Source organism: Apus apus, chromosome 8 (genome assembly GCF_020740795.1).
Source record: "Apus apus isolate bApuApu2 chromosome 8, bApuApu2.pri.cur, whole genome shotgun sequence".
NCBI classification, from domain to species: Eukaryota; Metazoa; Chordata; class Aves; order Apodiformes; family Apodidae; genus Apus; species Apus apus.
In genome coordinates this window covers 26,427,615-26,454,183 of record NC_067289.1, presented here as the reverse complement: position 1 = coordinate 26,454,183, position 26,569 = coordinate 26,427,615, and the positions used below count along the sequence as shown (strand labels likewise).

General features: G+C 51.7%; 3 protein-coding genes across 4 annotated transcripts in view; 1 reads left to right on the top strand and 2 right to left on the bottom strand.

Moving 5' to 3' along the window:
- Positions 1-982: 982 nt before the first annotated feature.
- On the bottom strand, positions 983-8,219 carry MINDY4B (MINDY family member 4B). Its single transcript, XM_051626603.1, has 12 exons — positions 7,914-8,219; positions 7,595-7,652; positions 6,939-7,088; positions 6,188-6,307; positions 5,890-5,981; positions 4,927-5,092; positions 4,394-4,459; positions 3,787-3,857; positions 2,903-2,975; positions 2,462-2,611; positions 2,152-2,332; positions 983-1,135 (listed from the first exon to the last, which is right to left on the bottom strand). Exons 1-12 carry the CDS (start codon positions 8,057-8,059, stop codon positions 993-995), a joined length of 1,416 nt encoding a protein of 471 aa, XP_051482563.1. The 5' UTR covers positions 8,060-8,219; the 3' UTR covers positions 983-992.
- Positions 8,220-10,912: 2,693 nt separating this feature from the next.
- On the bottom strand, positions 10,913-17,794 carry CLRN1 (clarin 1). Of its 2 annotated transcripts, none has more exons than XM_051626349.1 (3): positions 17,522-17,794; positions 13,119-13,298; positions 10,913-12,105 (listed from the first exon to the last, which is right to left on the bottom strand). In XM_051626349.1, the coding sequence occupies exons 1-3, from the start codon at positions 17,772-17,774 to the stop codon at positions 11,840-11,842; spliced, it is 699 nt and encodes a 232-aa protein (XP_051482309.1). In that variant the 5' UTR covers positions 17,775-17,794; the 3' UTR covers positions 10,913-11,839. The 2 variants fall into 2 exon arrangements, with proteins under 2 accessions (XP_051482309.1, XP_051482310.1); XM_051626350.1 differs by having other exon boundaries at positions 13,119-13,232.
- Positions 17,795-20,618: 2,824 nt separating this feature from the next.
- MED12L (mediator complex subunit 12L) overlaps positions 20,619-26,569 on the top strand; it is a 116,009-nt gene continuing 110,058 nt past the window's right edge. The window contains exon 1 of the mRNA XM_051627003.1: positions 20,619-20,717. Coding sequence (XP_051482963.1) covers positions 20,619-20,717 — 99 coding nt within the window. The remainder of the gene's footprint in view (positions 20,718-26,569) is intronic.

The window sequence follows — 26,569 nt, the reverse complement described above, 5'->3', positions numbered from 1 at the left end:
GGAATTGAAGGGAGGCAGTGACCAGTGCAGACCCCACGTTAGCCTCAATGGCCCCAGCCGAGCTGAATCTCAGGCTCGTTGTGACTTCCTCTTTTTTTTTTTTTTTTTTTTTTTTTTTTTTTTTTTTTAATATTCAAATTGTTTAAACAAAACTTCTAGATCACTTGCAGAAAGGTTTATTGTTCTCAGTACAGTTGTCACTGGCAACACACATTTTGGTATGACTAATAGGTCTTTTTTGGGTGCTGTCTATAGAAGAGGAAGTAGAGAATGTTTAACATGGGTGAGGAGCAATGTGCCTGGCCTGTGCTCACTGAGCTGCCACAGGGTGCCAGGGCTTGGCCACCCTCAGAGTCAGTAAAATTGCTGCTTTCACAGCAAGGGGCACCTCCCAAGACTTCCTTTAGCTTCAGCCCCCATGTATGAGCTCTGCTTCCCAGCTGGTGTGCAGGATGCGTGGTCTGGCCGCAGGCTGTGCTCAAGCTGTTGTTGAAGCAGGAGTGAGATTTGGTTGCACAAGTCACAGCTGTGGAGAGCTGGAAGGAAACCTGACCCACTGCAAACAGCTAAATTAGTTGCACACACTGGATTAAATAAGTTAGATGCACACAGTATAGTCAATGCTCAATATTCATTTAGCTTCCACTGCTGTCTTAAGAGAACACCTGGAGTTCTTTACCACCTCTTCCTGGCGCAGGAGGAAGGTGAATTGCTGCTTTATTTCCTTTTTCTGCTGGCTGCTGTGGGAAGCAGGACCTGCATCCTACCACCTGGAAACTGTATGCAGTGAGACATTGTCACTAGGGACTGCTCCTCATGGGCACAGGCTCTCCCAGGGGTGCAGTGTCTTCCCAAATGGGGCGTCCCCTCAAGGTGCCAAAGACTGTTTTGTTGGTAAAAGTTTTTTTTCTTCTCCAGACCTCAGTATTTGGTGGAGTCCACAGCGAGTGGGAGATGCTCCTCAGAAGAAAGGGTCTGTCTTGTTGGGCTCCTCAGAAAAAGGGCTCTGTCCCATTCCAGCTGATGGTCGCACCTGCCCACTTGGTCCTGATTGCCATCTCCACGGACCGACGCCTCTTCCCTGTGCTGCTTGGGTCTTCACTTTGTTCCTTTTCCCAGTGATGTGAATGAGTGTCTGAAAGGCAAACATCATTTAAAAAAAAAAAAAAAAAAAAAAAAAAAGTCTGAACCCCCCCGCGCCCCTCAGAACAGCTTTAGAAAGGCTGAAAGCAGGACGGGAGGGATGGGTGCAGGTGTGCTGCCCGCCCTGCCCCAGGGGGGAGCTGGGCCAGCCCCGCCGCGGCCTCCTGGGGGCAGCGGGACTGTCCCCACCTCAGGAAATCCCGGCACTGTAAATACACCTCTCAGCTCCTGGCAGGGTATGTTTGCATGTTGTTTTTCTGAACAGGTCTCGGTCCTTTCAGAGTTAGGTTTTTATTTGTGGAAGGAAGAGATCTGCTGTGAGAAAAGGCTGAGAGAGTTGGGGTTGTTCAGCCTGGAGACGAGAAGGCTCCAGGGAGACCTTAGAGCACCTTCCAGTGCCTGAAGGGGCTGCAGGAAAGCTGGGGGGGGACTTGGGACAAGGGCAGGGAGGGATGGGTTGAGGGGTGATGGTTTTAAACTGAAAGAAAGGAGATTAATACTAGAATTTCTTCCTAATACTAGGAAGAATTTTTTTTGCTTTGAAGGTGGTGAGACACTGGCCTAGATTGCTGAGAGAGATGGCAGCTGCCCCATCCCTGGAAATATTCCAGGTCAGGTGGGACAGGATCTGTGAGACCTGATCTGGTTCAAAATGTCCTGGGCCATGGCAGGGGGTTGGACTAGATGGTCTTTAAAGGCCTCTTCCGACTTGAACTCTTCTGTCAGTTTATGGGTCTTTTTACAGTGTTGTTTGGGGCATGCTCCTCCACATTCCATGTAAAGATGAATACAATATGTATGTTTATATATATATATACACACATATACAGTGGATGTGGCAGTGCTGGGTTGACAGGTGGATGGTCCAACCAAAAGGGCTCAGTGATTCTCCGTCTATGTGAAGCCCAGCCCACCCCGTCTCTGTGCCGGTGTCCCCGCCCGCTCTGCACAGGCGGGTTCTGCAGGTGTGACACGGTCCCTCCCGCCTGCCGGGGCTCGGGCACGCACCTACAGTCAGCCGGGCTGTTCCCCTCTGCTCCCGCTGCCCGCTGTACAGGTACAGCTGGAAGAGTCTCTCCCGTTTCCAGTCGGAGAGGAGCTGCCGGTCGGTGCTGAAGAGCACGACGTGCCCGCCGGCCCCGCCGCACAGCCAGACCGGCAGCCGGGGGGTGCGCAGCCCCCGGCACACCTGGGAGGGAGGGGACAGCCTAGACCCGCTGCCACCCCTGTCCCAGAGCCATCCCTGCCCCAGAGCCACCCCTGCCCAGCCTCAGTGCTGGGGTGGGGGCAGCAGGACAGGTGGCCTGGCAGCCCTCACCTGCTCCTCCAGCCCCCGGCCCCAGCGCAGGTAGCCCACCGGGCCCCTCCACCCCTGCCCCTCTACGGTCTCACTGCCAGGTCCAGGCTCTGGGCCACCATCCAGCTCCTGTGGGCTAGCTCGGCCTGTGAGGAGGAGGCTGAGCATGGCCTGTGGGGAGACGAGGGATCCATGGTCACGCTGTGGGGCAGCCCAGAAAGAGCCTGTCACGGCAGCTGGTGTTGTGCCTGCCCTGAGCAGAACACCAGGCTGCTGGGATTGTCATTATCATCACTATCATCATCTGGTTTTCAAACGGACAGTCATGATTCCAGTTGGCAAAATATTTTCCTATTGCTTTGTTTTTTAAAAATCAGATTAACAGAGGAGATTTTTTTTTTTTCCTAAATAAAATGTGGGAGTAAGAAAAAAAGAACACTTGAGAAATGAGGCTACTCTTACCTCTGTACAGGTGATGTTTCCAGAATTGAAATCTAACAGAGGAGTTGCTGTGCAGCCTAAATCTTCTTGGACCCTGTAGAAGCAAGCACAGTGTTAAGGTAGCACAAGGATCAGTGCCTGCAGTGATGTCTGTAAATCAGTCTGATTAACAGGGAACAGGGAGAGATCCCATGGACTCGTTTATTTCTCTGTGCTGTCCTGACATGGCAGTTTTGTCCTGACACAGCAGTTTGCTGCTCAGCTGAAGCTGTTGCACTTCAGCTCTGCTCCTATTAAATTCCCAGTTTAGGGTCAGGTTCAAGCCCTGCAGATGGATCTGGAGCAACCCCCGCCAAAAGGCCTGAACACAACTGGTTGAAGTAGCAGTGCAATTTCTTGCTAACTAGCTACCATAGTGTCGCCTTAGTGTGAAATGTGTTTCATATTGGTATCAAGATGCCTCTGTACCTTTCTAAAGCATCTGTACCCAAATCTAATTGCATCAGCTTTAGAAAGACCCTGTCAGTCACCTCTGCCAGCAGGGTCACCCTGGCAGAATCCTTCTGTGTTTAAATAAGCTTCTTGTGATTTCCCTGTTTAATTGCCTGTAACTGTACTACTGCTGCCAGTGGGATAACTCCTGGTTCTACACAGTACAGTGTTTTTTGTGCGTGCAAAGGGTTTCTCTCTGCTCTGCTGCCCCTCCCGCCTGCTCCGGGGTGTGCAGGCAGATGCTGAGGGTGAGCAACACCCTTTTCTGCAGAACACAGCAAGATCTGTGCCAGCACCTCGGGCACCTGCTGCTCCACATGTGGCTCTGAATGGACGTTTAAGTCAAACAGGGAAAAAAACAGTTCAAAAGATGTAATTGAACTAGAGGACAGCGTTCAAAAAATGAAATATACCTTTCCAGTGTCCTGGAGAAAAGTAAACTGTATAAAAATAGGATCACTCCATGACTTCCTTCACCTTTGAACTGGAAAAAGAGGTAATCACAGGAGATGAATTAAGACAGCAATATGATGTTTAATTAAAATAATTCCTCTGCTTAAATACAACCTAAGGTGAGTATGGTCAGCCAAACAGGTAAGGGGTTATTCCAGGAAGATTTTGTAACTAATTTTGTTGAATGGGATCAGGTAAAAAAACAAAGGTAAACTTCCAGTTATTGACTAACTACTTAGGTACACATTTTTTTCCCCAGATTTTTGCTAAAGTTGCAAGGACCTGTATTTTATATGTAAGCATTATACAAAAAGCTGCTCCTGTTTACCCAGCATTTGTGGGCTGAGAGTGCTGACATTGGTGGGTGAAGCCCTAGGGATTTTAGCGGGAGCAGAATCATATCCCGTAGGAAAGGCTAGAAGTGATCCATGAACTAACTTACATTACCAGCCTGAATGTCCTGCTGGAGGAGCTGCTATCGACCTGCAGGAGGTCCACTGGTGGATGGAAATAAGATGCAAGCAAGCAACAAAATAACTCAGAATAAAGCAAATATGCCTTACTTACACAATTTATATGGTCAAAGATGAACTCCTGAGCTGCTGCTTTCTCAGAGAACTCAAACAGCTGGATCTGTCAGGCATGAGTGTAGGGGAAGATGTGGTAAAGGAGACATTAATGATGTAAAACAGCCAAGCTTTTTAACTCTGTGTTTCCTGTAGATGAACAAAATAATACTGCAAGAGTCTACTCTGCCCCTTCCTAAGCCCAGGAGTTTGGCTCTACATGAGGAATTAGAGAAACAGCTTTACATGGAGTTGGAGGAAGAGCTTTATGTCAAGCAGTTTATCCTTTTTGCGGGAGGAGAAAGACTTTCATGAAGGGGAAGAGCAGCCTCTGGGCTCCCCTAAAGCCCCTGCGAGGAGGCAGAAGTGTCCTTCAGGCTGCAGCTGAGAGGTGGCTCTAGGGTGCTTCCAGCTTGTGGTGCACCAGGAGCTAGAGAACAGGATTATGAGAGCTTATGGTTCTTGCCTTTAAACATTTCAGGCCAAAGGTGTCTTTACAGAAAATCCCATTTGAGAAGGTGTTTTCCTACCCACCCTTTCCGTGAAGCTGTCGGCTGTGTAGTCTGCTCGCGGGACGAGGCGGAGGGCTGGGGTGAGGAGGCAGACGGCGGCTCTGCCCCCCGCTGCCGCTGCCCACAGCAGCTCTGCCAGGGCCGCGGCCAGAGCCTCCCGCTGCGCCCGCGGGCCGATGCTGCCCAGCCTGGGGGGACAGGGCAGGGGACGGGGCTGCTGAGACCCCCAGCCCGGCCTGAAGCGGCCGCTCCGCAGCCAGGGCGCTCTTCGCGGCGGCTCCTTCCCGCGGGTGTCCCCGGCACCGAGATTGGGCCCCGCCTTCCCCTGCCCGGACACCGGGGCCAGCTTCCCCCGGCAGCCCCGGAGCGGCCCTGCGGCACTGCCCGGGAATGGGAGCGGCACTGCCCGGGGATGGGGCTGGCACTGCCCGGGGATGGGGCTGGCACTGCCCGGGAATGGGGCCGGCACTGCCCGGGAATGGGGCCGGCACTGCCCGGGGATGGGAGCGGCACTGCCCGGGGATGGGAGCGGCACTGCCCGGGGATGGGGCTGGCACTGCCCGGGGATGGGGCTGGCACTGCCCGGGAATGGGAGCGGCACTGCCAGGGGATGGGAGCGGCACTGCCCGGGGATGGGAGCGGCACTGCCCGGGAATGGGGCCGGCACTGCCCGGGGATGGGAGCGGCACTGCCCGGGGATGGGAGCGGCACTGCCCGGGGATGGGAGCGGCACTGCCCGGGGATGGGAGCGGCACGGAAGAGGGGGACGGGGAGCAGGTGCCACGGCTACAGCAACAGGCGCTTTGGTGGGAACGGCCTTGCCAGGGGGTCAGAGAAGGCTTTTCTGGGTGCAAATCCCCAGCTCTCGCTGCAACCCAAGCTTGGCTCTGGTTCGGTTAAACCTAGAGGCTGGTGCTGGTCTGTCTTAGTGCAAATAATGCAGGGAAAGTTTCCGAGTGTCCCATGGGCAGGCTCAGCTTCTTACCTTTCCAGGTGAGTATCTTCTGTGTTCCTTACGAAGAGCAGGTATTTGATGATGTGTGCTTGTACAGCCATCAGAAGGGCTCTTGTTCCCTTCTGGAAACAGAAAGACAACACGGCCCAGAGCTTTGGACCCTGTGTCCACCACGTCCACCAGGTGTGCAGAGGGTGGGGTGCTGCCATGGGCAGAGCATGGGGTGCTGCCGTGGGGCGCAGGGCACGGGGAGCACCCAGCACTGGCTGCAAGCTGCTGTGGGTGGCTGAGATGCTGGTGAGACAGTGCCAGGCTCTGAGACTTGTACCTTTTCTGCCTCCAAAGCGTAGGCCAGGTCAGAGTATGGCCCCCGGAACCTGAAGCTGGCTTGTGCCCACTCGCAGCTGAAGCGGTGGGACACGTTTCCGAAGAGCAGCTGCCGCAGCCCCTGCAGAGGGGGAGGAAGTTTGGGTTCAGCTCCCATCACATCCCAGCGTGGAGGGGGTCTGCAGTCAGGCAGCCTCAGGTGCAGCCTGTGTGCTCACAGCAGCACAGGCATCTCCTGAGGGCCAGGGTGTGCTGAGGGGACATGGGACTGGTTTGCTGTGGAGGCCTTGGTGGTATGACGAGCACTGGGGACTGTCCTGCCATCACCCCCAGAAGCCCCTGAGCTTCTGGCCAAGGTTCTTTGTGGGGTAGAGGCAGCAGGCACCCGGGTAGGCATCTCAACACCAGGTATTGGGGTGAGAGCAGAACTACCTCACTGTTCTCCTGAACCTCATCCTCCTGTCCTGAGGTGATTCGCTCAGAAAGCACCAAGAGCAGGGAAATGTTACACTCTGTCATTTGACCTATTATCTAATGAGAATTATAGCAGATCAGTTTGAAGGTTGTGTTGCAACTGTGTTCTTTAAAAGTCTCATGAATAAATCATTGTGATATATCCTCTGTTACAGATAACAGCAGGCTGCAGCCCAGCAGCACACCAAGCCTCCCCTAAGGCCAGGTAAAGTTCCTGAGGCTTTTTCTTTGAATGAGATTAAATTACAGCTCATGCTTAATTCCCCAGGCCTGCTCACCATTGCCATTTCCAAGGAGATGGGCTGGCCGCCCGTGTCTGGAGGGACCAGGAGGGGCCTGGGGACAGCGGAAGGGGGCTGAGGTGGTGGTGGTGGCCCCATGGGCTCTCCAGCTCCAGGTGGTCCATGGCCAGTGCTGGTCCGGTGCTGCTGGATGGAGAGAGGACCAGAGAGTGCATCACCCCTTGTCTGTGTCCCCCCTGTGGCCCTCTTGCCCTGTAGTGCCAGCAGGATGGGCACCACAGCCCTGGGGATCCTTTGGGGGGCAGGGACCTGCTGCCAGGACTCACAGCTCCTTTCCAACACTGCAAATATTTCCCCACAAGCTGGTGATGGGTGTACAATGCTGTGTTTGTCTGAATTACAGGGAATAAACTTCAGTGCTTCCCAAGCTAAGGACACAGTAAGTGTTTGAGATCTTCATTTGTTGCCTTTTTTTCCCGTGTTCTAAAATATACCATGAAAACCAACAGGTTCATTTATGTTGGATTTCTCTGTGTTTTTAATTAGATCAGGAAGACATCCCTTTAAAATATCTGAAGACAATGTGTGGTTCTTGAGGGGGGGAACATAAGAATAAATTCTCCATGAGGACTGCTCTGCTGCATGTATAGATGTGTAATCCCCTCAGTGTGCTCACCTGGTTAAACAGTCACAAAAACCACCAGACAAAAACAGAATGTTACCTGATGAGTTGGATTGCTGATTTCCAAACTGAAAAGGGAAAATAAAATACAAATTAAAAAAAAAAAAAAGAGAGAAAAAAAAAAAGAGAGGCATTGCTAACATGAGGGAACAGAGCAGCTGGAAAAGAAGTTCAGAAGAGAAGAGGGAAAGCTGTAGTACTTGCTGAGTACAGGAAGACCTTTCTCTACAGTCACAGAAGTATTGTAATAAAACATAACTTATAAAAGGATATTTAAAAAACACCTGGAATTAAAAATAAGTGCTAATGAAGCAGAATAAAAGTCTTACCCGTGAAAACTGAAGATTTCTTTCCATTTGTTTAGGTCTGAAATTTTGCTGGCGATCTCCTCCAGCTGCATCTGGGGCAGGGTGTGCTGACCCCCCGGCTCACCCATGGCCCCAGGGGCTGCTCGGGGCTCCATGGGCACCTGCATCCTGCGGCCTGAGCCCTCGCTGCCAGCTCCCACCAGCCCTCCCTCATCAATCTTCCATGGGAGCCCGGCCCAGGCTGCCTTTCTGTTGGCTGGACAAGCACCATGAATGTTTCATGCCGGGCTCAGCCCCTCACCAGCCTGGCTGCGGCTGCGGCTGGATCCAGCTCGCTGCAGTGCAGGAGCTGCTGACATTTAGGATTAGGAAGTCCAACCATGAAATGCAGGTGTCTGTAAAGCTGAGCAAGTTCCTGGGAAAGACGGGCTGGGAAAGGCGAGATCCGTGCAGAGGGACGGGTGTTCCCTGGACTTGGAGCTTGCTGCGGCACGGCTGAGGTTCAGGGACAGGCACTGCCAGGCTGAACTGGGAAACCCGCAGGTCATGGAAAGCTCACTGCTGGTTTTCTTATCTTTTGGTCCATGAGAATGCACTGACCAGGGGCATTGGCCTGAGGTTTGGTGGAAAAAATGTGCAGTCAAGCTGATGTTAATGAGCTGAGCCTGCAGGAAGCAGGACCCCCTGCTGGGTTTGGCAGCTGGTCTGGAAAACTGGAGGAGGGCGTGGCATGGGACACCGCATCCCGTGGCCATGTGCAGTGCCCACACCACCCTTCCTGTCCCCCCAGGGGCTGGTTCCCCTCGTCCCACCTCCACCCAGGCTGGGCTGTTTGCATGCCCGGTGACCCCAAGGAGGGGATGAAGTCCCACCTCAAGTGATGGCAGCTGGGTGGCACTCCTGGCCATATGCCACCACCACGCTGGAGGGGACATGCACCTGCACCTCCCAGCCTGCGATGGCAAGGATGGCTGGTGGCAGAAGTAAAGCAGTTATCGGAGCCTGTGCTGCTCTGTGCTGTGGTGGCTTCCTGAGCTATGCCAGTTCTTTATGGAATGATGTCCATGGAGCTCAGTGCGGGGCCACATCGCTCCCACTCTTGCAGGGAACTCGAGTGGGTCTGTCACTTGTGGTTCCCAGACAATAAGTGGTCTGTGCTGGGGGCAGAGCCCACTGGGCCCCACTGGAGTGGATGTGCTTTAGGAAAGTCCTCTGGAACGCTGGGATCCCTACTGGTGCAGGCACAGCAGGGGGTGGAACTCGCGGGGAGGGCAGGGCCAGCTCCACACAGCAGTGTCCTGGGGCAGCCAGCTGAGCCTGGTGCACACCCTGGTGCACACACACTCATCATCTGTATTGTCACTTCTGTGTGTGCCCACACACATACAGACACACCTGCATTCTGACTTTTATTGGGATAGGGAAAAAAATCTGATTTTTCAAGAGCCTTCAAAGTATGTTTCTCCTCACTACATAATTCTCATGGTTTTTAAGGTCATTTGGGATATGCTAATCTAAATGTGAATCAGGGCAAAACTTCATTAGCTGTTGCTCATGGATGTCAAGTGAGCCCCAGGGTAGGTGGTGGTTCTCCCCCAGGAGCCATGGCTGGGCAGGTCACCCTGCCTGTGTTAATTTCAGCTGGTCAAACACACAAATATTTTCTCAGTGTGATTTTACTAAGAAGTTGTCATGTTTGCCCTGGGAACTGGTTACAAATGAAAATAACAGCTGGTCTCAGCTTGTGAGTGGGGTGGGGTCAGGGTTTAAGGCTGGGCTGGCAATTAAATGAATGACAGCTCCTCTCTCTTCACATGGCTCAAACCAGGCCAGGTGGGGTGGGATTGGATGGAGTGCAGTGGAGGGGGATAGGGATGGGATAGGGATGGGAATGGCTAGGGATGGGATGGCAGGAGGATGGGATGCAGGGGAGTGGAAGAGCCAGCCCTTTGTGCAGTGACCCCCCCTGTGATCCCCCCGAAACCCTGGGCCAGGGGCTGCTCTATCCTGCACAGCAAAAGGGACAGGAACAGGTTTACCTGCTGTGCTGGGATGGGGCTGGGCAACTCTGTATCTGACAAGGAGGGGCCAGCTCCTCCTTCAGGACTGGCAAGGACCACTCTGAGAAGACCCCCACAGGTGAGCAGTCCGTGTGTCCCATCCTGTGTGCTGCTGACTGCCCAAGTGCTGTCAGGCAGAGCAGCTTTGGGAAACGTCAGGAACACCAAGGATGGAACGTTACTTCTCATTATTTGCTGTATGGGCAACATCACCATGAGATGTGACACAAACGAGATGTTAAGAAGACACATTAACATTAGGAAAAAGAGCATATTAACTAAGAATGAAATGATGATAAATCCTGGGGGTTGCGGGCAATTGCAGTGCCCTCACACCTTGTTCCAGTGGGAAGACAGGTGCAGCACAGGGAGGCAGGGCTGCTCCGAGGGGGCTTGGGGGGGGGAGCTGACAGACCCTCCAGAAAACACCCACCCATGTGTTGCATCCACTGATCAGGTATGAAAGCTGGCAGAGGTGCCTGTGCCCCGCAGGTGCTGGGCAATGCCCAGCACAGCTGCTCAGTGGGGCTGGGCTGGGGGGTTTGCTTCTGGCCCACAGCTGGGTGGGGGCATCTCCAGCCCTTGCAGATAAAAGGGTGGCTGGAGCAGTGCTTGTCCTTCTGCACCTCCCCCTGAGTCTGTGCTGTGTGTTGTCTCCTCATCCTGTGAGGAGCACCCCATCTCCAGGGTACCTGCAGACCACCACAAAGGTAGTGTTGGGTGAAATGATGCTCTTTTGATCCATCTGTCTGTAACTGGGCTGGGACAGCAGCACCTGGGGTGAGCAGGTCAGTTGGTTCAACTGACTTGTGGAAGTTTTAAGGGTGTGAGGACTGATGTCTTTGTTCTGTCTGCCAGCATGGCTTTGGGTGGAGAGCTTTGTGTGTTTTTTTATCAGTGTCTGCTAAGCTGCAGCACTCTTCATAAGCCTGGCTGTTGTGTTGTCTTACTGCTGCTATATGCCAAAGGTTTTGATTTTGTTTATTTGTATTTTCTGATGATAGAGTTTGTGGGGCTGTTTTCTGGGCAGGGTTCTTCATGCCTCTGACCATGAGGCTTTGGGAGGAGGTGATGTGGAAGGTGTCTGGCTTGCAGTCCTGGTTTGCTCTGGGATGTGCTCTTTGCCTTGGTGTGCTGCAGAGGCCAGGCTGCACATCGTGCTTTGCTCTGTGTGTCCTTTTAACTGAGGTCACAAAGCTCCTGGCTAGAGCCGTTGCACAAGGAAATGAGGGATTAGGAGACTTCAGGGCCGGAGGGTTGGCTACACTTGGGTTTGTTAAGCTGCAAAACCCCCAGGAGAGCTTTATGGAGGGAAGCAAGGGCCTTGCCAGGCATATGATGCTGGGGATGGTCTGGGGTGCTGCAGTGCTGCGCTCCTCCCCAGCCCAGTGCTTCCCTGCTGCCTGTGAGAGCAAAGCCCACACCTTTCCCTGCCTTTCCCTTCTCCTGGGCAGTGTCTGTAGATTTGCTGGGGCTCTTGTTCTGCACTGCCCTGGTGTGGTAACGATGGCATCGCTCTCTTCCTGAGGGCTAAAGGCAAAGCTGCTGCTGGTAGTAGTGTGGGCACCTAGTGCTATGCGCTGATTTTGCTTTCCAGACCCAGTTCAATGCTATTGATATTCCTAGTGTTCTTCATACCAGCTACTTCTCAAATAACTCACTGGGGAAAAAAAGCAAATGTTTTCATAAGGTCTTACCCTGAGAGAGTATTTTAATCTAGATCAAACAGCATGTCTTCTGTTTACTGCATGTGTCATATTGAAGTGTATTTTAAATCTCCACTTTTTAAAACTTCTTTTGAACTAATCACAAGTTAGTACACCTGCTAGCTGTTGAATGTAGTAGTGATGGGCCTCTCTGCTTTAAATGTCCTTAAATGATGTACTTCTAGTACATCAGATCAGCAGCTCCAGTGGTTGTCCCTGAATGTTTTGGTTTTGAAAAGGGAAATTCAAACCCAGCAAATCGTATCAACAAGGCGTTCAGGAACTGCACCAGGGAGCAAACCAGGATGACCCAGAATGAATTTGCAAACTGTTCACTGTGAGTCTTGAATATGAAACTTCCCTCTTTGAAATTAGCGATTTTCTCTGAAAGGTGATGGATTTTAACTTCTGAAGAGAAGAGAATCATGATGAGGCAGCCACAGCAACCTGAAAGGGAGGAGGAGAGGCTGATCACCTCAGCAGGGCTAGGGCAACTACACCACAATCCAATGCCACACTGATAGTGTCATTATGGCCACCATAACATGGTTTTAACAGCAACTCTTTGTAGAACCCGAGTTAACAGCTACTGAAGTTGGTAAGCTTTGTCAATTTAATTTGGCTTAGGACGGGTAGTATTTAGCACAGCTGCTTTAGTGGCTTGATCCAGCAAAGCACCTGTGCTCTTTTTCAGTTTCAGCTCATTTTTTCTTTTTCAGTTCATCGTCCCATTGAACGTAACTGATCTGTCTCCACATTTAAAGATGAATATGTACTTAAGTCCTTTATGAAGTTAGGTTTGTAATGTGCAATAGCTTGTGAAGCAATGGTACATCTTGTCAGCCAAACTGGTGACACAGAGAAAGGCTTTACCCTCTCTGTAAATGGTGGAGGGACAGGGACAGTTTCTTGTTCCTGTTGGCAGTGTTTTTCAGAGGCCACCTTTCCAGACAGCCACTGTCAGCCTCTCAGTTCCTTCCTGCCTCCAGAGTTGTGCAGGTGTGAGCAGTGAGCTTGTTGGCAGGGCTGGGACCTTCCCATTGAGGGCACTGCCAGCACTTGCATCACAGTATCTTTTATTTTATCCCAATCCCCTGGCTCTGGTGTCATTTCCAGTTTTGACCCTGTGCTGTGTGCCAGAGATGTGATCCCAGCTCTGGGTCCCTGGCTCCTGTGGGCACCATCCCTGTTCCACCAGCTCAGGAGAACGGCTGGGGACACTGGGGGTTCCTGCAGTATTCCCATCCTACTGCCTGCTCTCATGGAGGGGGATGACATTTTATTCCTTAACTCCAATTTGGAAAAAACCATGCTTGGACACAGCAAAGTCACCGTCCTTTCTGCCTAGCTTTCTTCTGCCAGCTCACAGTCAGTGCAGCTGCACCCCCTGATGTGGTTCCTTGTGCCCACCAATCAGCCCTCACAAGTGGCCGGGGGTCCAGGGGAACAGTGGTACTTACAGGCAATGAAGCTCCAGAGGTACAAGCCCACGGGGCCATGCAGGGTTTCATATGGGCTGCCAAAGGCGTTGAGCATGAAGAAACCTGCTCCCAGCAGAGCAAAGACCACCAGTACTGTACAGAAGAGAATGACACTAACGTGGATACTTGCAGGGATAGTTCTGAGCAAATCTGGAAAAACTAAAACAAAATGAACAAAACATCATTATACACGTCAGGCAAAGCTGTTCGAGAAGTCAGGCCACCGCATGTGCCACAATTCAGGAATACTTTAAATCTTTTAATGCAGCTTTTTAGCTGCTGTTTCAAATTACGATTGCGCTTCACTAGTGCCCAAGGAGAGAGCCGATCAGACACGGAATGAGAGAGTAATTGTTAATCATTCCTGTTTGTTTGGCAACAAGGGTGGTTGTAGAAGAAATCGCCGGACACACTTTGCTGCTGATCCACAGGGGCATGATGGAGGCGGGGGACGAGGCGGCGGCGCTGCCCGCGGCAGCTGGCGGGGCAGCGCCGGGAAGCCCGGCAGGAATTCCCGGGCCTTCGGCATGTTCCGCAGCCCGGAGCAGCGCAGGGGGCAGGTGACACGGCCTCCGGGCTGGCCCTCTCCCTGACCAAGCGACGGGGAAATCAATGAAGCAAATGCCTGCAAGCTACTCTTGGAGCTGTGTTGAATAAGTGTTGCCTCTGGCGTGGGTGATGCTGGCTGGGCGCAGGGAGGGGTCCCTCGGGCCCGAGGGTGCTCACAGCTCCGGTGGGTGTCGGAGGGGCCGCAGGAACCAGCCCGGGGCTCTGCTCTGCCGGACCCTGCCCTGGCATCCCCTGCCCGGGAATGCAGCTGTCGCCTCCTCCCTGCCCCCTGCTCAGCTCATTTACATGAAGGGAGAATTTGCAGACATGAGAGGTGTTTGCTGCTGCTGCTGCAGTTCCTTATAGCATCCTAGTAAAACACACAGCGTGTTTTAGAAGCTAGACCTTGTGGTTGTTGGACTTTATATTGCATATTTAAATTATTTACAAGCATGAGAAGCAGCCGTGCGGTTAGTGTGCTGTGAAGTTTTGCGGTTGTACCATTCGGGCTGTCCAGCAGGAGGGCTGAGGAGTCTCCACCTGGGCAGAACTTCAGGAACAGCACTAGTTCTTGCGACACGACCTGCTCTCTTGGTAGGACGTACAAATCTGTGCTTTTAATAATACAATATTCTATTGTCTATTTTAGGAAAATACTGCCACAGCATCGTATTGGATCTTTCCCTTGGTACCTCCGTTTATAGTTATGTAATTAAAATTTTATATGTGGCATATCAGGAAAATTAATTCCAGCAGCTATGTTGTCTTGAAAGAAAAACATTCCTTCATTGTGCTGAATGAAATAGTGTGTTAGGTATGCATGCCAGAGACCTTTAGAAAATGAACTGCTGACCCAGAAACTGATGAGAATCAGCAAGAGCAAATGAAGCAGAAGGCTCTTCCCAGCCCAACTGGGTTTATGGCAGAGCAAATTCATTTTACAATTAGAAGAGATATAGTGGTCAGAGGGGAGCATTTAATGGGAGCAAACATAGAACTAAATCATTTAGCCTATTTTCCTTGCCTTTTCTCCTCAGGCACACTGAAGTGCACTTGGAGTGCATTAAGCTATGGATGTGTCTATTGTACACAGCTCCCAGTTTTCCTGAATGCTCCCAGTGAGTCTCTTTGAGCCCCAGCTCCCGTGGGATGGGTCTGGGCAGCCCAGGGAATGTGGTCCAGCCTCCTTCATTAAGTGGTCTCTGAAGTGAACGCTTCTAGTAGAGGCACACTTTGCTAAGCTGTCCAGCCATTGTTTCTATATATAAATCCTATTAAAGTAAGTGTTATGTTTGCCTTTTAATAAGAGATGATCTCAGAACGATTTGTAAGGAGGAATCAGTGCTTCCAGCACCCGCTGTCAGTGAAGCTCAGGGAGGCAAAGCCAGCCCTGTGGACTGCCAGGGTCCATGTAGCTGGGGCGTGAAATGACTTAGCTTGTAACTGGGGGTGTTTCAGGGATAGCCAGTGCCAAAGATCCCCTCATAGTGTTACCTCTTCAGGGTGCTAGACCAAGGATGCCAGGGCAGGTAAATGAGAGCTACAGTGGGCTTGCAGTGTTGTGAGTCAGACCTATGGAAATATTTCACTGTTGATGCTTGTACATAAGGAAAGTAAAAGTTAAAAGAAAGCTCTAGCAGGCAGGCATGGGTTCAATTTCAAGTGCGTCAGGCTCTGGGGTTGTGTTTCTGCCCTCAGGGCTTTGTCTCTCCCAGCTCTGCTGTTGCAGGTAGCGTGATGCTGGGACTGGTGCCCCATAGGCTTGGACACTGGAAGCAGGGCTGCAGCCCCCTGGAGTGGGGGGTCTGCTCTCCCCAGGACTGGGTGCTGTGTGGTCATGGGCAGGGCAGCAGCATCACTTCTGACTTGAGGAGTTTCAGGCATAAGATTAACTCCAGCCTTGATTTCAGATCCTTGGAGTTATTGGCACATGTACAGTAGTCACTCAAAGAAATGACTTGTTAGTACTGTGCTGTGCAGCAGGGCCCTGCAGCTCTGCATGAGCAGTCAGGCTTTGACCATTCCAAAGTGGGTTGCTTAGCTGGGATTAAAATCTTCACATGGTGGTATTTCTGTTTGTGTCTGAGCTCTATTGCAGTAACACGAATGCAAGTTTGGCAAACATTTGGATAGGAAAGCCTGTTTGCATGAGATTCCTGAGAGCATGGATAAAAAGTGCGTAGCCCTAGTGACAGCAAACTCCAGAACCCTGGAGTACTTCTGGTTGACAATGCTCTGCAGTACTGACACGGATCCAGAGCTTGCCAGTGCATAGCATTGTGAGATATTAAAAAATACATGATGATCGATAGTGTTAAATCATCACAAACAAGCTGCACATTTGTACTCTGTTTTGCACCTGTAATAGTAATTTACACCTCCCACAAAATTATATATATATTTTTAAATACTGCTGCAGTTGCACGAGCAGGTTATTAAAGTATTTCAGCTGTAACCAGATGAAATGCACAGGTGAGAGTCTGGATGCATGGCACATCATGAAATGATTTAAAAGGATCTAAGTACGAAATATGTGGAAAGGAAATGATTAGAAAGAGAAGCCAATGGGCTACCTGGCCTGTGGCTGGGTCTGGTCCTGCCTCGTGCATAGAGCTGGTATGGAAAAATGGGGGGTGCTTGGTCCCTGCTGTGTGCTCTGGGCAACCTGGTGCTCCTGCACGAGGACCCCCCTGGGGGTTGTGGTGGGAGCCCTGGAGGTGTTTGGGATCAGGGTGCACCCAGATGGGCCTGTGGGAAAGCTCCGGCCCCACTGCAGCTGGTGCCCGGTGGGCAGCAGCAGAGCTGAGCCCCAGCCTGGGCTGGGGGGCCCGGACAAATGTCAGTCATGGAGCTGGGGCTGAGGGGGGGTTTGTCTGCAGGGTTTGCAGGAAAGTGATTCCCTGGGGTTTAGCAGACCCCTCTGCAAAGTCAGCCCAGCCTGTAAGCGGCAGGGTGGGACATCTGCACAAGGGAATCCAGGAGAACTTGAGCTGTACAAATGGACTAAAGATGGGATAGAATTAGACTCAGCAAATCTTAATATTAAATTGATTTGGTCTGCTACTTTGGAAAAAATATTATGTAGTGAATAGTTTCTGGTACCTAATCTGGTAACTTTGCCTGAAAAGACTCAGATAAGCGATTTACGAATGTTGCTTTAGCAATGTTTTGTAAAAACACTGGGTGCCAAATTGTACACACAACAAATGGCTGTTTATTTGTTTAATGTGCTGCTATATACAAACTGTGTGTTCACTTGATCATTTATTGATCTTCTTATCCTTGAAGATAAGTAGGTTATGAATATTACATGTACAGCAAAACCATTGCTAGCTGTCTTTGATAAAATTCTGTATGTCAGACACCAGCTTTGAGTTGCAGATCACTGGGCTGAGCATCAGCAGCAACCAGAGCCTTTTCCAATGAATGCAGCACATTGCTAACTTTTTGGCTGCTTTGTTTCTTCTCAACAGCAGCCAAGTGTATCTATGCCCCAGCTCTTTGATGAGCTTGCTGCTGCTTTAACTCATTCTTTCACAGTGGAACACAGGACATAATATTGACATACGGAGGAAGATGACAGTGATTAACTGAAAAACAAAGATGCATTTTTTAAAGTAAAACAAATATTTTGAAAGGCAGTCGTTTGTGTAATTAAAATATAGATTGTTGAAAAATGTTAGCGTGGCCTTACTGGTATCAGAAAAGAAGTCCTGTGAACCCAAAGATCACAACACTGATAGCAGCCCTTGTTTCAGAACGTGCTCTGCCTGTGAGCAGAGGGCCCCGCCGGCAGCGCGGTGCTAAATAATTCAAATGCGGTTGGTACTCACATGAGAACTGGAAAGGTCTCCCCCCGAGCCCGCACTGCCTCACACGCTCGCCGTGGAAAAGCCCGTACTGGATCTGGCCGATGAACTTGTGCAGCTCCTGCCCGGTGGCGTTGACGAGCAGGGCCCCGGTCTGGCACAGCACGGTCCCCGTCACCCACAGCTGGGTACCGATGGCCGCCGCCGTCCCCAGCGCGCAGGCAAAGCTCAGCACCCCGGCTGTGCAGAAGAGAATTCTCTTCTGCTGGGCTGGCATGCTGGCGTGCCCAGCCCCCGGGGGACGCGCCCCAGCCCGGCAGCCGCTCCTCGGCCGGGCAGAGCCGGGGCGCCCGCCAGCCCCTCCTGCAGCCCGCCTGCCCTGGGAGCTGCTGGCAAGGCTTAGAGCCTGCCCCTCGCTGCAGCTCCAGCTTGCGTGCGAGCAAGGTGGGCAGCGGAGCCGTCTGCCCAGCGTCTCAGTGCATCCCCGTGTCACTGGATAACGAGGGTCTAGGATGACAGCAGGAACCTCTGTAATGTGAGGAGCGCTCGGCTCTCCCGGCCCCCCGCCTGCTTGGGCGAGAGCCGGGGTTCAGCTGCTGCTCTGCTCTCCAGAAAGCACGTTTTGAGAGGCTTTTATTGCTCCAAGTTTCCTGTAAGGCTAGCAATGCCGAGCTTGTGCTGTTCCTGGCACATGGCACAGGCACACACAGTGTTCCTGCCAAGCCAGGAGACCCTCCCTGCGAAACTGGGATGCGTTTGGGCACTGCTTTTCCCTGCCAAGGCATGGGGTGGCAAGGGCAGTGTCTGCTGTGTGTCGGATTGTTCCGGCTGCCGGGTGCTCAGACAAGCAGTTCAGTTCAGGTTTCAAATATATCAGATCCTTCCTTCCATGTCCCTGAAGAACAACACTGCATCCTGGCTCCTCTCGCTGAATCCTGGCTGGTCGCTGCTCCTTCTTTGTCTTGCTCTCCGCTCCCAGCTTTTCTGCCAGCAGGTTGCTGATGGAATCTTTCCTCCCTGCCCCCCTAAATACCCATTTCTCCCTCCTTCAGGCCTCCATACAATGGAAAAGATGAAGGGGAGGCTGTTGTTGTGGTGCAGTGTGAGCTCTAGTGGTGCCACTCCCCTGCAGATGCTGGGCTCCTCCAACCGGCCCCGTCACCTGCTGTCCCGGGTCACCTGCTGTCCCGGGTCACCAGCTGCCTTCAGCAACCAGCGCGGGTCAGGGGTGCAGGAGAACAGCCACCGGGGAAAACACACTGGACTAGGTATTTGGGAGGAGGGCAAGTGCCCGTTAAGTGAGGAGTGGAAAAGAACCACCACTACAGATGCCTAAACTCCAGGTTTTGATACTTACAAGTAAATATTCAATGGGAGGAACAGGTAGATGAGGAACAGTGGCTTGTATTCGTGAACCTGGAAAGCAGTGATCACTTCTTACAGGAGATTGAATTGTCTTGCACTAACCTCATCTTTGGCAATCGTTGCAGTGAAACAGAAACTTTATTTTTAATTTTATCAATGAAATTATCCTATGGTAAGGACAGTGTAGAAAAACATTTCAGGGCCTTCAAAACTGCCACCAAGTTTTGTTAGAGATTTGGATTTTATAACTCATATGGATGAGAACTTACCATTCTGCATGACTAAAACACCAAAAGACTGTTTGACAAATCTTGGGAATAACAGGTGATATAATAAAATATGCATGATAATAATCTTCCCACAGTCAGGGTTCAGAACACTGATCTACTGTAACTTAGGAAAAGCTCTGAAGCATTTTTATCCACTGGTGAAGGAAAAGAGACAGCAAACACTGCTGGTCTTTGGAGTGTGCCCTTGGATCACAGATGAAGTCTGATAAACGTGTCAAGGAAGGCTTCTCAGAGCTAATTTTTAAAGTTTGAAGATGTCAGACTTGTTGATCTTGAGTGAACAGCACAGCTGTATGCATGAAGAGTAGTTCGGTAACCAAAAGTGACAAAGACTTACATAGAAATTGTATTAAGAAGTGTGAGACAGGGCATTATTATCCTGCTTTATGGCAACTGCCTAGTTCAACCTCAGCTGCTAAGTTACCTGTGGCTTCATCAGAGAATTGCTTAGAGACAAAAGCAATGTGGTTTGCCTGTATTTCCTGTTCTTGTCCATAACAAATTTGAACATAAGCTCATTTGTAGAGTGCTGATGTTAATTTTGTTTAGATTTATTTGCAACGGATTGTCTAATCTTGGATTTCCAAAGTACCTCGTGTTTGTACTGTTCTGGAGATGTAGCACAAGGAGAGGATTTGGCAAGAATAATGGGTAGAAAGGGGGAAAAAGTTCCCAGCTTGCTCACTGTGGTGCTGCTACAGGACTGCACCTACCGCTGCGGTACCCAGGAGACGGCACCTGTGCCGAGGGAGGGGGAGATGCTGTGATGGGGGCAGCCCTGGTTTGGGAGGGCAGGAGCACGGGACAGCGCTAGGGAGGGAGCCCGAAAGCTCTCATGCTGTGTTACCTTTGCTTTAAAGAGTCAGTCATCAGAAACCGTTTCTGTTGACGCTGCCTCTCCTGTCTCACTTGGCTGGGATCAACGGATCCACCTGGGTGGTACAGCCTGGCCCTGGGAGCATCCCTCGGGGAGGGGGGGCCGTGCTTCCAGCCGCCGGGACGGACCCCTGCTCCCAGCACGGGCGGCCCGGCCGCAGCTGGCGGGTGTCTCCCCAGCGCAGCATCGATCCGCTAACGTGACGGGTCAGCAGGGGAGCAGGCGGCGGGGAGACCGCGCGGCTGCGGGGCCCGTGCGGCTGGAGGGGCTCGGGGCGAGCGCGGCGGCCCCGGCTGGGCGGGGGGCTGTCGGGCCGGGCGGGCAGCACCCCGGGGACAGGCCGGGGGGTCGCGGCCCCGCCGTGGCTGCGGGGCGGGGGGGGGGGGCCCGGGCGGCACCTGCGGCGGGCGGGAGCGGGGTGGGCTGGGCTGGGCTGGGCCGCGCCGCCCCCGCGCCCATCCGCGCAGCCCGCCCCCGGTGAGGCGGGGGGCGAGCTGCCGGGCGCTGCTCCCTGCCGGGCGCTGCTCCCTGCCGAGCGCTGCTCCCTGCCGCTCCGAGCCCGCTCCGGCGCCGCCGAACATGAGCGATCATGGCCGCCTTCGGGCTCCTCAGCTATGAGCACAGACCGCTCAAGCGGCCGCGCCTGGGGCCGCCCGACGTCTACCCGCAGGACCCGCGCCAGAAGGAGGTGAGACCGCCGGGCCCGGCCCTCCGCCCCCCGCCCGAACCGGCCGCCGCCCTCGCCTCCCGGCCCGGCGCCTCCCCCGAAACTTTTGCGCGGCCGCGGAGCCGCCCGCTGACTTGCATTTTCTGCGGGTCCCTCTCACCCCGCCTCGGCGCCTCCGCCGCGGCCCGGCTCGTCCTGCGGGCGGCAGCGGGGCCGGGCCGCCTGTCGTGGGGGGCACCCCCGGCCCCTGAGGGGCACGGACCCGTGGGGGGCACTCCTGACCCCTTAGGGACACCCCCAGCCTGGACGGTGGGAGCTGCTGCTGACTTGGGGTGCCGGTGGCCCCTCTGAGCTGCCCGCCTGTGTTTCTGACCTGACAGCAAGGACCAGTGGTTGGAGGAGCCAAAGGGCTGGGGGGCTGTGGAGGTGGGGGCGGTTTCTGCAAGCATGGGGTGGAGATGAGTGGGGCTGTAGCTTGTAGTCTTGTGTCAGGCCACGGCTGCCCTACTCGCTGGTACCACAACTGAACCCACCAGTGGTCCTAGGGCTGAGCACGTAGTTTGGGCAGGTGCTGTGACATGGCTGGCACATCCAGCAAAGCCACAGGGGTGGTTGTAGGCTCTCCCCAGCATGGCTTGCTGGTCTTGCATCCATGCCCCATAGGTTGGTAGGAGAAGGTCCTGGTTGTTTTTTGTGACTAGGATATCTCCCTGCAAAGTCAGTAGGTTTCTCAGAGATTTGCCTCCTGTGCTGGGCCGTGTCTCGTACACAAAGCTGTGTGCTCCAGATACCCCAGCCTCTCACATGGATGGTCTGGGATGTCCTGTTCTTCTGCTCCCAGTGAATTTGGTGCTTGTAGAAGTCATCAGGCTGATGTGTCTAGAGGATGAACCCCAGTTAAACGCAGCAAGTTCAGGAGGGCAGCCATGCAGTGTTCTTCGTGCTTTGTTGTCTTCCTATCTGTTTTCATCTTGTGAGACTTCCAGAAAGGAGACTAGTTAAGGGTAATTTGTTAGCTGTGTATGTGCATCATCACCTGGTTCACTTATTTAGTTAGTGCTAGTTGAGAGGGGCTTGGACAAGCAACAAAAGATGTGTATTCAAGTCCATTACTAATCCTTCCAGTCATCACTCTCAATTCTTTGAGCTCTAGTATATTTTTGTCTTTTCACTGCTGTTCCACTACTCACCATACTTACAAACTTGATGATTATGGTAACTAGAAACGTTTCTCTAACCTGTATTTTTATGTGTGATTGTGACCAGGCTCACAGAGCTGCATCTGAACTTGGCTATGACAATGTATGGAGATGAATTTTTAGTTCTGGACTGTTGAGTATTTTTAGCGAGGTGGTGGATTGATTCTTGCAGACACATTTATAAATATACAGCCAGTTACAATAAAAATGAAACTGGTAAGTGCCCAGATGGCTAATATTTCAAATATGTTACTTGGGTGCTTCAGTAAGTAGGAAATAACAGCAACTGACTTGTCGTTTTTTGCGGTAATTGACTGAAATGTGGAAAGTCTTCACCCCGTGTGTGTACGTGTGGTGTTAGTTTGTTGCACGGGGTGTTCCCAGTCCTGTGTCCTTCCAGCCCCAGGTGGTAAAGTCTGTCTGTCGTTTGGAAAAGGAGACAAATGCAGAGTCACAAGCCCTGGCAGGGGTGGGAATGGTGATGCTGGTGTTGCCAGCTGTTGCCCTGTGCCTTTCTGCATTCCCTTCTTGCTGGGAGCCAGCACCTCCAGTGACCTTGGGCTCTCGTGCTCCAGAGCCTGTTCACCTGAGTGCAGGGTGGAAATCTGCATCCTTCCAAGTCCCTCATGGAAGCCTTGGGGTGAGGCTTGGCCCCTGAGCCCTGGTGTGTGCCCTGAGTGTAAGATGCTCTCTGCAGAAATAGCTTCTACTTGAATGCAGGTGTCTGCTAGGGCTGCTTTTAACACCTGACACTGCTCTAAAAGGAAAGATTAGGAGGCATTATCTTTCCTTGTCTTCTGTAAGGTGTTTCCTTGGAACCTTGGACAGTGCTTTGGTTTCTGTGTCTAATCAGCAACCCCTGCTGCCGACTGTGGAGCAAAGGGCAGGTTTGGAAATCATGCCCTGGCAGGAGCAGCTGAAGGCAGGTGTTAGAATTGACTTTTTGAACAATGCTTTCTGTGCTCTGACTTGTTCCCATTTCCCTAAGATGGATAAAATAGAATGGAAATAGTTTCTTTCAAGCCAAAGATACAAACACTGAATGTACTGTAACATCAGGGCCAGATCCTGATGATTTTACTGGTGAGTAATGCTTTTAATTCTAGTTTCAAAACACAAAAAATCAAAATTGACATAATTTTATGCACTGAAATAGCCTTCAGACAGGAGGGATTTCATTGCCTTCTCTGCACATAGTGCACAGGGTTTGACCTTTCCAAGGCTCAGTTCTCCAACACCTACAATCACAGGTAGCCAGAGACCCTCTCTCCAGTAGGATGGGTAAAGCAGTTAAAATTCCTGCCAGTGAGGCCTTTCCAGGTTATTGTCCCCCTTGTGCCAGTTGAGAATGCATCTGTCTTTCTGAGCCCTCCAGTATTATCAGACCAATCTTCCTTCTCACTCTTAATACCAATTTATAACATGGCTGGTTTGTCATCTCCCTGGTCTCTGGCAAAACTCACTTCTACCTGTGGCTGCCTGTTGGGTACAGCTAATCCTTGTTTTTGACTCCTGAGCCATTGTTTTGGAGCTGGTAAGGCTCCTCTAAATACCATTATTCCTCTCTTCATCAGAAATAGCCCTTGAAATATTCCAGCTCTGTAGCTGGCACAGTGTTTGATACTGTCTCTTTTAGGGAGCTATTTTTTGATCTCGTTGTTCAAACCAAGCCCAGCGTTTGACAGTGAAGCTGAGTGTGAGTGGAAGGTTTGTGCTGCAGCAGCTGCACCACAGGTTGAAATCCTGGATCCTCCTGCAGAGGGTTTGGATCTCCAAGGAAATGGTATGATTGCTCCAAGCCTTGTTGTGTGATGGAGACAAGAAGCAAAAGATGGAATGTGTGAGAGCCTCTAAAAGTAATGGCTGGTTAAGAAGATCCTGTTTTGTTGCTTCAATGAGTTTAATATGGACTGACTTAAATATTTCTTCTGAAGGAAATTTTTGATGTCAGGGAGAAAAAGAATGTCTTCCAAAAATTCCTTGTTTTTGACTGTTGGATACTGATGGTGCTCTATACATTGTCTGTTTGCTCAGCTGAGATGTCAGAATTAACTGGCCAGTTCCTGGTTTCTCAGATCCTCTGTACATCATTAGCTTCCTGCTTTTCTCCTGCTGGCTTGGAGCTGCAGTGCACACGGGTTACTGCAGTAATACAGAAGCAGGAGAATGCTCAAGTTCGAGGACCTCATTCCAATTAATGTGGAGTTACACAGGCCAGAACACCCAACAATAACACCTCAGTGCTTGGTCCTGACAGTGGGTTCGTTTGCTCTCGCTGTAGCCGTGGGTGCCCAGGGGGTGGTGCTGGGGTGGCCTCCTCTGGACAGGCTTTGCAGCAGCCCCAGCTGCCGTGGGGGAAGGAACTCGCCAGGCTTAAGCTGGGCTCTGGCTTCTGGCAGAGCTGGTGATGCTCAGCTCCTGTGAACATCAGCCTGGAGGTGTGGGGTGTTCTTACTGTGGAGGTGCCCATCTGCAGGTGGTGTGCTCACAGGTGGAGAGCTGCAGAAGCATCCCTCAACATCCCACATGGAACAAATTAATGCAATTTGAGCCGGAATGTTTGTTTGGCTATTTAAAATTGCAAAAGGGTTTTAAGCCTAGATTGGGCTCACTTGGGGCCTGCTTGGCATTTTAAAGGGCAGCTTGACAGCCCTGCAGGAGCCCAGAGGAGCCAGTGTGTCATTTGGTGACAGCAGTGTGTGGTGCCCCTGTGCCTGGCCTTAGGGCTTGCAAACCAAGGGGCAGGGCTCTTAACCCTGGTACCCTCTGTAGTGTAGGGCTTGGCTGTGCCAGCGAGCCTGCCTGCTGGTCCAGGACACCTTCCCCTTTGGGAGGGACAGTGTGCTCTTAGGAAATGATCCTGAGCTGTTAACGGAGCTGGTGTAAGCAAGACACGATGGGATCTTCTGTGAACGTCCATTCTGTTGGTAATTTATAAAGGTATCTTCATGCCTTGTGTTCACAGGTGACCTGTCTTTTCATTTCTAGTTGGTGTTTGGTTATGCAACTGGGCTGTGCTCTGTGTTTAAAATTTCTGAACTACTGCTGAAGGCAGGGAGAAATCTGAGCTAATAATCTGAGCCAGACAACACCAAAACACTGGTGTGTTTGTGTTTTCAGTCCATCCGCAGCTTGTTCCTACGGCGGTGGCAGAGAGAGCAGTACAGCATATGGTTCTTGGATATTTTCAGCATAATGATTTCTAGACAGCTTTTTCAAAAGAGGAGAAGTTTAAAGATAACAGAACTGGGGTCATTTGTGGAAATGGCACTAATAGTAACATATATCTCCATCTGTTTGCCATTTACCTTTTATTTATTTGCTTATAATATCCTTTGATCACTTTCATCTCTGCCTTTACCTGTGTTTTCAGGGCTGTCTTGGGGATAGGGTGGGAGGAGGAGTGTTCCAGCACTTCTTGTTGATTTCATTTAAAATTCAGATGAGGCTTGCTAACTTTGTAAACCCTAGAGAGCTTAGATCTCATCTAAATACATTACTGTCTTCTGTGTTGCTCTCAAACTTTGTGAAAATACTGAAAAGCAAAATTCCTCGTGAAGTGTAAGAGAATAAACTGAATGGGAGCTTCTGTGTCGCTGTTTTTGGGGAGACATCGCCCCAAACTAGTAATAACGTCTTCTAGTAAACTTATTACTTTATTTTCTCTTATTTTATTAGCTTGGTTGCACGGCAGTTGCTCGTTGTTCTCATTGGTCACTTCCCAAGCAGCTGAGGGGTTGTTCTGGTATCTCACCCACTGTCAGTGGTTTGTGGACCACTCAAGCCTGTGCAGAGCACCTTGGTGGTGCCCCACCTGAGCTGCTGGGGGGTCTGTGCCTTCTGTTCAGAGGGAGATTAGGAAAAACAAATGAGCCCCTGTTCATCTGGTGTAGGAAAACCTTGGTCTGACAGGCGTGTGATCCTGAATAAGGGAATAAGCAGCACAGCCTCTCTGGAAGAGTGTTACCTTTGGGGAAGATACGGAGTAAACACAGGGAGTAATGGGGCTCCCTGAGGCAGTTACATTCTGCATTTGTGAAGGCTCTGGTGTGTGTTTGTACCTAACTCTACTGGCCGTCCTTCTGTGTTCTTGCTGCCAGCACGATCCAGCTGTGCTCCAGCACGATCCAGCTGTGCTCCAGCACGGGGATGCAGCACAGGGGGTGCAGGGGGGCAGTGGTTCTTGCACTGCAAGGGGAGCTCCAGAAGAAGCTAGAGCAGGGACAGGTGTTTGCTTGCAGTGGTTTCTGCTAGAGGTGGCCTATTTCTTACTTCAGTAGAGATTCTCAAGTGGTGGTTGTGGGGACACAAACTGAAATAGTAACATTTTAGACTCCTTCGAACCAAGGATGTGAATTTTGATTTCTGCTGGGGGCAGGGACACGTAGGGTCCTGGTGGTAGTGCAGGGTGTGCAGCAGCATCCTGGTGTGGGGTGATGCAGCTGGTTCCAGCCATCCCAGTGAATCTGGGGGAGAGGATGTTGTGCTGCTCTCCCTCCACTGGTCAGGCTGGCTGGTGACTGGAGCTGCTTTCATGAGGAAGATTTAGTGCTGGGTACTAGGGAGTGCTCCAGGTGTTATGAAGGCTGCCAAGGCCTTGCTTCCTGCTGCCTTCCTCATGGGCAGAAATTCTCTTTCAGCCGGTCAAGTGGTGTCCTCGTCGAGTGAGGGCTT